This window comes from Cinclus cinclus, chromosome 1 (genome assembly GCF_963662255.1).
Source record: "Cinclus cinclus chromosome 1, bCinCin1.1, whole genome shotgun sequence".
Lineage (NCBI taxonomy): Eukaryota > Metazoa > Chordata > Aves > Passeriformes > Cinclidae > Cinclus > Cinclus cinclus.
The window spans coordinates 58,654,361-58,667,422 of NC_085046.1; the positions used below are offsets into that span (position 1 = coordinate 58,654,361).

Sequence of the window (13,062 nt, forward strand, 5' to 3'; positions counted from 1 at the left end):
AGAACTGTCTGTGCTACAGAGGCTTTCTCTCCCATCCCCTCTTGTTCTGCCCTCATTTGTCTCTGAGCACCTCTTCTGAATTACTCCAGTGCTGAGGGGTTTCCTTGTGCCTGTGTAATATTTTCTTTAAAATTCTAATTCTCAATCTCAACCCTTTGGAAAGAGATTAGAGGGAATTATCTTATTTTCTAAGGAACAATTGCTGATACGTTTTCCTCAAGAGCTGTGTATTTGTCGGTAGTCTTTGATAACCAGTTTGATTATGGATAGATCAGTAGTCATCAACATGAATTGATTTGATACAAAACATACATTACAGTGAAGGGTAGTCATAGGGACAGTTCTGAAAACAGAACTGGAGTTGCTGAATTGAAGAAAAATCCCTTAAGTCTGCAGTTTGATTCTTAGATTCAGGTGTGAAAATGTCACTGACTTCTTATAAAGTATATTTCAATCCAGTGAAGGCTGGAATGGAGCATTGGTACTTTTACCTCTTGGCAAACACATACAAGTTTTGCTTTATGTGTGAGACTAAAAGTTTAGGAGTCTTATGTAAATTTAATTTAGAAGAATATGTCTTTACAAAAGCTTTACCTTGAAGAAAACATGAAACTTGCTAGCCAGAATTTATTGTTCTTAAAAGAAAAAACAAACAGAAAACCTAATTTATACAGGCTCTGAATGGACGAAGTGCTTGCTTCTGTGGTTAAGTGATTAATCAAAACCACATGTGAACAGACTTTAAGTGAATAAAGCAAAACTTGAAATCTATTAAAAAAAAAGAGATAGAAATTTCAGTGGGAAAATGTACTGAAAAGGGAAATTACAGAAACAATAAGAATGTATTATCTGTGTACTGCATATGAATATGTAGTCTTCTGGTGTATTTGCATTAATTGTATGTATTTACTTAATTTATTTTAAGGCCATGGAGCATCCTTTAATATAGATTGCAATGTCTGTTCCTGTTTTGCTGGAAACTTGATTTGTTCTACACGTCAGTGTCTAACTGAGCACAGCTCAGAGGATGAACGTCGAAAGTTTACAGGTAACTTTCCAAACCATGAAAACTCTAAGTTGAGTATTTTTAGACCAGATATTATCAGCTAAATTCTTTCTACAGTATTAATGGAAAACACCCAATAATTTGTTATTGCTATTTTTTTAACTATTTGTTTTTCTCGTGTCCAACCTGCACTGCAGGAAAAGCACATACTTCAAAAAAGAAAATCAATACTGGAAAATAAAACCTCGAGTAATACGTAAAAATAAATAGAGACAGGGTGCACTAGGGATGAGAGATAAAGAGGAAAAATGGAGAAAGGTGAGTAGAATGAGCAAAGAGGCAGGACACAAACTTCCCCTCCTGCTCCTTCTTAGTGCCTGTGTGCTCCAGCATTGCTAAATGACAGGTGGGAGGAAAGGCTGAAAGCAGAGACACATCAGTGATGCTTTGTGTATCTTATGCCGTGAAAAATGAGTGTGCACCCAGTCTCTGTTCTGTGTGTTGCTCTTGCAGGTTTGCCCTGTAACTGTGTGGACCAGTTTGTCCCAGTCTGTGGCCAGAACGGGCGCACGTATCCCAGCGCGTGCATAGCTCGCTGTGTTGGGCTCCAGGACAACCAGTTTGAATTTGGATCATGTATTTCCAAGGATCCTTGCAACCCAAACCCTTGTAATAAAAATCAAAGGTAAAAGCAGAATATGCTTTTCAGTTTTTCTTTGGTTTCATCCACTCATAAAGCAGATTTACGTGTTCTTTGAATGTGTTGTATATTGTAACATTCTACTTTGGGGCTATTCCAATGAAAATAACTGTTTGAAGTAGCTGATTTTTATTCATCAGTCAGTAGTATGGGACTGTAATAACTGCCAGTTCTTGGTTCCATTTTTATAGTGCTTTGTCAATTTAATTCATTACGCAAATCTCAGTTTAGCAATAGAAGAGACTTCACATACACTTTCGAAAGTGGGAGAATCAGATTTTGCCAAAAGGGCAATAATTTTCATTTTATTACTTTATTTCACACTTTCTTTTGCCAGTTTACAAAGAAGACTCACGTCTGAATTCAAGACTTGCTTGAATTTACTTGCTAAGTCATGCTTATTCAGTCAGTAATTGTGTTTATTGTCTCTAAAATAGGAAAATATCAATCTCTTTTTTTCTTAGACTGAAATCCTGTGAAAACTATGTCTGTACAATCTCTGGTTTATCAATATCAAGAAAAGCAAAATCTGCATAGACAAATATATTAAAACAAAACTATGCTTTGTGCTAGTGTCAGGCGAGAAAAAATCTGACCTTTCTTACAGAGATCAAAGTCTGCAGCTCACAGTATTGGTCTCTGTCTTCAATTTTCTCAATGTTGTGCAATACTGCAGTCTCCTTTGAATTAGTGTATTTTTCTGTTTTGAAAGAAAACCATCAAAATAAGTTGTGTAATATTGTGCTTTCATTAAAGTTGATTGTAGCAGTTTTAAGGTCTTTTGCTTTTTCTGCACTTAAAATGCCATGATGCAGAAAAATACTGAGAAAACACTGCAGCCTTGTAGCTGTTACAACCATAATGGCATTCAAAACTGGAATCTCCAAGCTGCATTTTGGATAAACATTTTTTACTTTTTTATGTTGGAAATTTGGAGAGTACATAGAGGCTTTCCAGTTTTTCAAAATACCATTATGCTTAGAACCTCAACTTGTACTGTACACAGTACCTTTTTCTGGTTTCATAATGTAGCTCAAACTGAACGTGCTCATCTGAAAATGCCCCTGATGCACTTGGAATCTATTTAGGATCTTACATTCCACTTGTGAAGTGTTTAAATCTCAGAATTTCCAAGCCTTCCCTAATATCAAAGGCATGTCTGTAATTCATGGGAGCACAACACTTAGAGAGAATAAGGACATATTGTGCATTATACAGTGGTGGCAGCACTGCTGTAATTTATGGAAGGAGGGGATTGTCCAGAGGGGACATGAGAGCTTTCATCAGCCTGTTCAGCAGACTGCACTGGCTGGCATTTCTCTAGCAGGTGGATGCCTTGCAGGGCCTATGCCAAATGTTTTGCAGAGAAGATCATGGAAGGTACATGTTTAATACAAAGTGGAAAGAACTTGTGTTGTTTCTCTATCTGTACTTGTCTGTGTAGGCTGCAGAGGAATGGATGCCAAGAAAGTGTAAATAAGAGATTTTTCTGTTTGTTTGCAGTCATCCTCTAGATGGAATATCGTACAATATTCTGAACTTTCAAATCTAGAATTCAATTAGATATTTGCAATTGAAACCGTATAATCTTGTAGGTCTTGTTTTCTCAGAGAAGGGTGAGACTAGACCTCTGCAACAGAATTTTTTTTTTTTCTTGCTGTTTCCATGTTTTCTCTCACCTAGCTGTTCTTAAATATTCATTTACAAAATGAAGTATGGGAGTAGGTAAGAAGTTTATCCAAGCTTTTGTCAACAATCCATTGAAAAATACTTGGTAAAAGATAAATGTTAGTGAAAACTGTAGTTGTGTTGACATACGTTGAGTAAATGTGGTGTGAAACTGTTCCAGGTTTCTGGTGAGACTTGACGGGTTATTCAGTGTTTTATCACTTGTATTTCCTGCAGCTCTGCTGAACCTCTGTTAGCTCTAAAGCACTGGAGAAAATTACACTGCAAATATTTTCCCTCAATATTGTGAGACTTAATAAAGAATGACATGACTTTATGACTTTCTGCAGGTGCATACCAAAGAAACAAGTTTGCTTGACCAGTTTTGAGAAGTTTGAATGCAGCCAGCATGAATGTGTGCCAAGGCAGTTAAATTGTGACCAGACACGGGATCCTGTCTGTGACACAGACAATGTGGAATACACTAACTTGTGTACTTTGTACCAAAAAGGAAAAAGTTTGGCATACCGAGGACCATGCCAGGTAGGAAATGGTTCTAGCAATAAGTATCAAATCTTCTTTGTTCTTTGGTGTTCAACTTAACAACTTTTATTTTTCTTTTTTTCAATGTTGTTTGTTTGGGTCTCATTTAAGTATTCTTTTTGGGGTTTATAGCTTATAAAATGGTCTAGTAGAAAGCAGTAATTTAAAAAATTAATTTTAATTAGTATAAAAAATAATCTCACAGTTTTCAGAATTTGTCAAGTGTTTATCTGCTTTAGTTAACAGTTATCTCAAAGGAAATCAAATGCTCTACTTACGCTTTCTTGGGGGTAATACTCTGATATATATATCTTCCTATATATGCTGTTAAAGCTTGCACACTAAAGTGTGTTTGCAGTAATTAGTGCAGTTTCTTGGTTACTTAAACACTAATTCGCACCAGTTTTAACTTGTTGAAATATAAAATAATGCCCAGTCATAGATAGTCTTTAGCTTTTTGTGAGATTGTGCCCCAGGTTTACCAAGTTCATTGCTCAGGATCTATTTACAGACCAGGCAGTAATATTCTGGTTACTCTGCATTGGATTAGTCTTCATATTAATCCTTGAGAAGGATTAAAATTAGGTTTAGTTTTTGCATCCCACTGCTCTCTAAGGTGGTGTTAGACAAGTTACTTCTGTCATCTTGCAATAATACATACACAAATATAAGTAATATAGGTAATCAGGTGATATATGAAAGTATACAGTAATGTGTTTGAAACAGATGTGCATGCACACTAAATTTTAAGTGCACAAAACCACACTAAGATGAATTAATAAATTACTATTGAGTTGTTAACAAATTAATTTTAATTTGTTTAATTAATAGAATATTTTAAGGTATAGTGAAATTATAATGATTTAATTCATTTAATAAGTTAATTTATATATGATAATTTTATTTAAGCATTAGCACAGAACAAAAGTTAATTGGTTTCTGAAATACGTTTTATTGTGCATTTCTCAGACTCTGTCATCTTCTTGAAGTATTTACCTATTCATTTATGGCCCATTCACAAACTGGCAAGCTATTTCTAATTTCCTACCTTTTCAAAGGTTTGACAGTATTAGCAGTGAATCCCCATGAACTTTTGTTGCAACGCCCCAGCAGCTGGTGCAGTGGGGGTCAGGATTGACGTGCCGGGCGTTGCTGTGTGTTCCAGCCATTCTGCAGGTCGTCGGAGCCTGTGTGCGGGCACAACGGGGAGACCTACGGCAGCGTCTGCGCTGCCTACGCCGACCGCGTGGCCGTGGACTACCACAGGCACTGCCAGGCCGTGGGCGCGCTCTCCGACCACGGCTTCCACTCCGAGTGTGCCTTCGTCAAGTGTCCCCAGCTCTCTGCCGCGGGCTGCAAACCCGTCCTCGCGCCAGGTGGGGTGGCTCGCTGCAGGGAGGGGAGAGCTCTCCTGGCTCTGGGTATAAATAGGGCTTGGATACTTGGAACAAGACTGTCTTGGTTTGGAAGACAGGCGTCTGCTAAGAAAGGCAGGAGCCTCTCTTGAAATGGAAAATGTAAACCCCCTCCCTCTGAATTATTATAATTTTGAAATTAAGGGGCTCTCAGGCAAAGAAATGGGAATAGGAATAACAGTTCTTTACTAGGATAATTAAAAAAAAATATACAGTAATGCAAAAAAACAAAATGCTGACTGAGTCAGAATACAACCTGACACCCCGTCAGTCATGGTGTTGGTAGCAGTCCCATTAAATGGTGGCTGCAGTCCTCCTGCAGTGACAGATGTGGTTCTGTTGAAGCAGTGGTCCTGTAGAAGGGTGCAGTTCTCCTCCAAAGGTCCAGTGATGTGGAAAGGTCCAGTTTTCCTCTGGAATCCAGTGGAAAAAGGCTGCCTTGGTGTCCAAATCTCAGTTTTTATCTAGGTAGGAAATGTTTGGCTCCTCCCCCTGGGGGGAGCATCTCCCAATGGGATGATGTAATTTTACCAGTCATGCAGCGGGACTCAATGGCCCATTAACAGAAGATGTCTCCCTGGAGGAAGGATGGGACCTGGAAAAGATGAACAACACTGCCGCACTTGGTTTCAACAGATGGTGATAGTAGACATACTTTTGGTTACATCCTGCTTTGCAAGCCAAGACAAAAACTTAGGCTTTAACATGTTATACTAACAGAAAGCATCAAATAATGACTCTGCTTAGGGCTAGAGCAAGCCAGTGTCGGAACACAGATGAGTAAACCTGAACTGGAAAGGCCTTGGCTTTAGGAGGCATGCTCCTTCAGTCTTTTAGAGACTTGCAGCTGGGATGGGTTTGGGAGAAACAAATGAGGTCTGTGGTGTCCAGGGTGGGATGCTTCTAGGAATCCAATGAGTAATTTTTCAGAAGTGGCAGCACAGATACCACAGTGGAATGCTGAGCTGTCATCAGCATAGGGTTCCCAGAAGGGCAAAGATGGTACTTAATTAGAAGACAGAGTAGAGTACCATATGTATTCACAGTACTGTGGAAGAGCAGTAGTTTTGCAGTGTGCTGGTTTGAATCAATTTTTTATTGTTTTCATAAGTGCTTCCTTTATGAAACAACAACTAATCACTGGTCATATACAGAGAAAGAAAAGCTCTGTTCTTAAAACAAAAGAGTTTTATTCATTTTTCTCCTTTCTCTCCCCCTTTGAAAAGGGGTCTTTGTGCTTTGTAATAACATTTAGTACTGTAAATGTCACTCTGTGAATGTGAATGTGAATTACATACAAGTTGGAGAGTGGATTTAATCCATAGGCATGGATAGAAAGTTGAAATATTATCCCTTTGGTTTCTGACATGGTGAGGAAAAACAGTAGGAGAAATACATCTGTCAGACAAACACTTTTTGTTCCTTGTTATCTAAAGATTTTAAGCTCCAACATGGTGAAACTGCAGAAATTAATGCTTGCAATGTGCATAAATGCTCCTGTCATGTCCTAGTTATATCAGCTCTTGAAATTCATAATTTCTGTAGTTGATATGCATGCATCCATACAAAATCTTGACTTGTGGTACACACAGTGCCCCCAGTTTTTAGCTTGCAATAATGAAGGATGTTAAAATGAATGAAAATTCATCTTGTTGCTTCATGCTGGTAGTAGTAAATGTGTGTTGAAAGGTGACTGATTTTGCATTATAAATGTTTTCAGTGTTAAAAATTAATTAGAAATGTACAATTCTGCTGTCAAATTGAAACATTTACTTTGTTTTGGTAATTTTGCTATTTTCATTCTCAGTTAATATTCATATTTTGACTCTTGCTTACTTAAAAGTAAAAAGACTACTTGATTTTATTACTGAGATTTCTTTAATTCACATAGGAGCCTGCTGTCCACTGTGTGCTGGAATGCTGAGAATCTTATATGACAAAGACAAGCTGGATAATTTTGCAAGGGTAAACAGTTCAATCATGCCTAATGTTAAATGGTATATGAAAAGTCAAGTTATGGTGCACTTCCTCCTGAAAGGTTAACACGTTATAAAAGCCATTATTTTTAAGTTGGTGTTTGTGATTATTGGTTTTTTTTTTCCTTATACTGCTTATACTTTCCTTTATTTCTTAATCTGAGTCATAAATTGAATTACAGTGCAAAGCAAAACAGAATTAGATTAGGCACAAACAACCAGACTCAGGTTTGCCATTTATATGACTTGAAATAATGCAGACAAATTATATGGGAGCAGCATCTATGATTCTACTGCTTTTTCCTGTCAGAAAGTTTGTGTCTGTAGGTGCTGGGTGTGTGTGTTGACCAGTTTTGCTGAGTAGCAGTGTCTGTTGGGTCATGACTGCATCCTGGAGTTGTCCAGTTGTCATCTCTACTGGTACCAGGGACACAGCGGCTACTGCAGCTTCTCAGTTCATACATTACAATATGTGACCATGAAGGAGAATTTTTAGTTTGTAGTTACAAGAAGGTTTTCTAGTTAAAGAAAAGTACTGGTCTTATTCAAGTAGCTGGTGATAACTACTCTCACCTACTAAGCACCCTAATAATACCTGGATTGTAATGTCTGCCTCTTTTAGTTCAGACAGTTGGTTCACGTGAGAAAAAACTGCTTCAAATACTAGAGAGTTCTATAAATCTAGGGCTGCTCTGCCTCTTGGTTCCAGTGTGGGAGCACAAAGCACTGTAACAGATAACCATTTACATTATTTTGAGGTACATGACACACAGACACAGTAACAGACACACAGACACACATGCAGGTGGAGAGCAACACATATCAAAATCATAATTAATATAATACATAAATATTTTCCTTCCTCCTTTCCTTTCCTTTCCTTTCCTTTCCTTTCCTTTCCTTTCCTTTCCTTTCCTTTCCTTTCCTTTCCTTTCCTTTCCTTTCCTTTCCTTTCCTTTCCTTTCCTTTCCTTTCCTTTCCTTTCCTTTCCTTTCCTTTCCTTTCCTTTCCTTTCCTTTCCTTTCCTTTCCTTTCCTTTCCTCCCATTTTTCTTTCTTTTACGTTTTGGAGGGGATGGTTTTCAGGTTATTTTTAGAATCAGTGAAGCATTTCTTAGAGTGGTGTTTTAGAAGCATTGAATCCTTTAGGTCTTTTGCTAGCATTGAGAGTAGAGTTTAGAACTGATTAATTTAATGGCTGAAACACATTTTCTGGTATGACATATGTTATTAAAACTGAGGAGGAGAATATTTCATAGTATCACATCATCTGCAGAGATCTTTGTTTTCTTCCAGGTAACAAATAAAAAGCCAATAACAGTACTTGACATACTTGAAAAGATCCGCCTGCATGTGTCAGTACCACAGTGTGATGTGTTTGGATACTTAAGCATAGAATCAGAAATTGTGATTCTCATCATTCCTGTGGATCAGAACCCCAAACCATTGCAGGTAGATGATGTTATTATTTTATTTACTCGGCATGGATTTGCTTCACTTTTGTAGGTGTAGGATGGTGCTTGTTTCTCAGGCAGATACACTGTGTGTAATTTGATTGCTTATGCCCCGTTAGGTCCAACTCAGTTCCAACTTCTGTCTCCTTCTCTAGCAGAAATATCCCAAAATGTTACCAGGACTTAGGAAGGAAACTCTTGCCAGCCTGGTCAGCACTCACTCCATCTGCAGCAGATTCCTGTAGAGAGGAGGACTCTGAAATCAGAGGCCACCACTGCGTACCTCATTGGTGGCACCCATTGCTGAGCTAGACACTCCTCAACTTTCAAAGCTTTGGACCTCCAGATATTAAGCTTGTCAAGTTTAAACTTCACCGGAGGCAGCTTCCAGTGCTTTTAAAGAGACTTATTACTAAATTCCTTTCTGGGGTGCAGTAAGAAAGTGGAAGTGGAAAAAATTAATTTCCTAACAGAAATTCATTAATATCATCATATCAGTGGGGGAACAGAAACCTGAGGTTTCTCAGCTTCGATTGCTTCCAGTCTTTTCTCCCTTCCCCGTAAACAAAATCAGTTTTCTCTGTTTTGGAAGAAAAATTCCAGGAAGACGAAAATCTTGATTTTTCCACTGTTGAAGACTTCAAGGAAGTCAGTTGGTCAATCCGGAAGGAAGTCCTCAGATTTAGAGGCACTTTCTTTAGTGATACTTCACTGTGGGCTTTTTTGCATCAACATTCAAGCACATCACCCCATGATAACTTGTATATAGCTTCCTTCTTTTTCCTTTTATACTACTCAGGGCTTCCACAGGAGCTTTCATAGTACTTAAGTCTGTGATGAGACCTCTGATCTGTTTTCCAGTTACTCCCCAAAATTACCTAAATCTTGTGTGCTGATGGGAATATTTTTGCATTGGCATTTTACGTGGTAAGAAGAGAAATAATAATTTTTTTTCTCCCTCTAGATTGAAGCCTGCAATAAAGAAGCAGAAAAGATTGAGTCCCTGATCAATTCGGACAGCCCAACATTAGCATCACACGTGCCACTGTCAGCTCTGATTGCATCTCAAGTGCAAGTTTCCTTTAGCATTTCTTCTGCTTCTGCTCAAGTGGTGCCTGCTCTGCACTCCCTGTCCATGAGCCTTCTTTTCACCTTGCCATCAGCACTGAGACACTACATATAACTGCTTGGGAAATATGCATGAACATTGTGGCATTTGTATTGTGAAGGACATTTGGAGTTGTTGATCACTGAACCAGAAAACAAAAAACGTGCAAGATTTGATGGACTTATATTTTTCAATGAAGGACTAAATTATTTGAATAATGTGAAAAGATGATTCTCTTATTCATAACTAGTCAAATGACTGTTTCAGCACAATTAGATTGTTTTCCATGAATCTTGGAAACATAAATATGCTCTGGAAGGTTCTGACATTATGGATTTATGATTTTGAGGAGAAGGATCTTATTGGCTTTTTCAGCAATGAACTAAACAGTGTTTTGAGTTTACTGAAGAATGCTAATTTTATTTTATTCCGATGCGTATCAGTGACAACGAAAGCATGCACCTATTTTAAACATCATTTTTGGAAGAAACAGATTGCTGCTACTTAATTACCTTACCAAAAATTTAAGAGTTTATTCTCATGTAAATATGCTTTCATATTTTATTATGAAGAAAACTAACTAGCTCTGGGCCTATTTGAGTAGACATCCTTCCTTGGACTAGTGAAGACTTGCAGGACTTGGGGCTCACTGCTTGTAAAATGACAATCAAGCTCTATGCTAGTACCTGACTTCAGTGAAGAAATGTGTTCTTTTTATAGTTTTGTACATTTCAGAATCTCATATTGGATGCAAAATTATAAAGAATCTCAGTATCTATATTTAAGTGCCATTTAAAATATTGCAGTATTTGCATGTTATCTAATGAAATTTATACTTTAAATGTTTATACAAACAGTATGTTTTATTACGTATTGTATTTTATGCACCTGAATTTACTCTACATGAAGTATTTTATATCAGTATTATGATAACCAAGTTTTGAAGTATATACAGAAAAACTTATTTTTGCCAAAATGCTGAACTTTGAAAGAAAGCACTGAAAACTTTTTGAATATGTATGTTGTAGCATGTTTGTAGCAATTATTTTCTGCTAAATCTTTTAAATGCAAAAGCATTAAAGCTTTTTATTTTAATAAACACTTGTGTCTTGCATCCTTGTGTAGAATGCATGTAATTTTATGGAGTCAGCAACACTACATATATTTTCCTTTCTCTCTCAAAATAGGCACTTAAAAGGAGCTGCACTTACGTGCATGCATGACTCACACAGATAATGTTCCCAAATAAATGTCAAGGGGTCTCAGGGGTGAAAGTGTTCTTGCCAAATACCTTGAGGAAGACTCATGCACATAATCATCCAAGTCTTGATATAAAAAACTTGAGTATGTTGATAATCCATCTGTTTCTGAAAGTTGTTCTGTGGATTCTTCAGACTTGGACACAGAAATAGAATGGATGCATTTTTTAAAAGCTTTTTGAACTGAAATGGCTCAGATGATAGCCCCAGAAACTTCAAACAATTTGGATTGTTTAATTTTTCCAAATCATTAGCAAATATCTCTTCAAGGTGTAGCCTGTTAGCTTGCCTAGCATTTAGCTGAAGTAAATCTGATTCCTGCTAAAAAGAAATGAATTATGTCCTAAGGAAAAAAAAAATATATATATACATACATATGTGTTTACATATATATATATATACATATATATGCGTGCACTACACTGGAAAACTTAGAGCTTTAAAAACATACTTTTTGTGGAACAGAATATAAAGTGAATTTACTTTTATACATCTGTGGACATTTTCTTTTATGAGAAATTATAACAAAAAAATTTCCTTAATTTGTGTGATTAATCTGGAAGCAGCAAAATTTAAACCCAGAGATGCTGCGGTTCTGTAATTTATATGTCAATATTTTAATTTATTAAAATATTGATATTTTAATATAATAATAATAATATCACTGTTATTCATTAATATTAATTCCTATTGAATTGATAAATTATTTTTGCTATTAAGTTTATTTAACAATAATTAATAATATTACAATATATTATTTATTTAAATTGTAATTTATTGCTTGCTAGGGAAGAGTGAAGCTTTTGGCATGTTATGTTAAATATGTACAGAACCAATGAGATTTCATAGAATCCTAATCTCTGAAGCAGAAGTCCAACATTCAGAGTATACAGAGTATACAGAGTATACGAGGTTTACACTATTTTTTCTGGATGAACAAAAGCACTTAAGTATTTTCTAGGTTTTCTCAAGACCTTGGACTACCTCAAAGGAATGAAGAAACTATTTTCTTGTGGTTTTTGAATTTAGTTGAACTGGGATAAAAAATAGAAGAAACCAAGCCCAGTCGTAATTGCAGCTTAGGAAATTTGAACCTGAGGGGGACAAATCTGATACAGGTTTCAGAGGAGTTTTCCATAAAAGTGCTAATGATCTTCTCTCACCATCTGTGTGGAAATCTGGGTTCACTTAAAAGGAATGGAGACAGCATAAGGGCACTTCAAAGCAGTGCAAGCCTGTTTGTTGCTTTTATAACAGGACCCAGATGAAACATTTACAAAACATGATTTGCTTCCCTGCTGAAAAGCAGCAAAAGCAATAACTGGCTCCAGAGAGATGCCACCATCCTCTCTCAGTTTGCTTCATTTGACTTGTCCCAGCAGGGTGGCATGGAAGCAGAGATGCCAGAGGTGCTGCTTTGTACACCCCCAGGAGAGGATCAGCCACAGGGACAAACACCAGAGCAAGTAAAAGCAAGGGATTTCTGTCTGAGTTCTGAGTCCAGCAGGAGCTGGCATCTGAATTTCAGAGGTGAGTTCAGCCAGTATTAAACAAAATCACACCTGGAACTTCAGAGGTGCAGTGTCACTTTACAGCCCCACTGCTCTCCCATGCTCTGCTTTTATGGTGCTTTACCCACTGTCATCACTTGGAGATTTGCACGTGTCTCTTGGTGCAAAGGTTAAATGTTATTTATACATCTCTACTGAGTTCATGACGCTTCTCCAGCTCTTCCTTTTACACATAACAAGTATTTCAAAACTTTTCCCCACCATCTCTATTCCTAGGAAGCCCTGAGAGCATTTACATGAGCAAACACAAGTACATGAATGCTCTGCAAAACTGTTTTACATATGGCCTAAGTTTTATATATATTATAAAGTTTTATATTTGTATCTATATAATATATATTATAAAGTTTTTATGTAAGTTTT

At 37.0% G+C, this 13,062-nt stretch overlaps 1 protein-coding gene across 3 annotated transcripts in view; it reads left to right on the forward strand.

The window, feature by feature from the left end:
* The window catches only part of RECK (reversion inducing cysteine rich protein with kazal motifs), a 47,466-nt gene extending 37,522 nt beyond the window's left edge, over window positions 1-9,944 (forward strand). For all 3 annotated transcript variants that reach the window (XM_062498451.1, XM_062498460.1, XM_062498467.1), the window contains 7 exons: window positions 926-1,048; window positions 1,520-1,691; window positions 3,725-3,917; window positions 5,083-5,293; window positions 7,224-7,297; window positions 8,604-8,759; window positions 9,726-9,944. In XM_062498451.1, coding sequence (XP_062354435.1) covers window positions 926-1,048; window positions 1,520-1,691; window positions 3,725-3,917; window positions 5,083-5,293; window positions 7,224-7,297; window positions 8,604-8,759; window positions 9,726-9,944 — 1,148 coding nt within the window. The remainder of the gene's footprint in view (window positions 1-925; window positions 1,049-1,519; window positions 1,692-3,724; window positions 3,918-5,082; window positions 5,294-7,223; window positions 7,298-8,603; window positions 8,760-9,725) is intronic.
* Window positions 9,945-13,062: the final 3,118 nt, after the last annotated feature.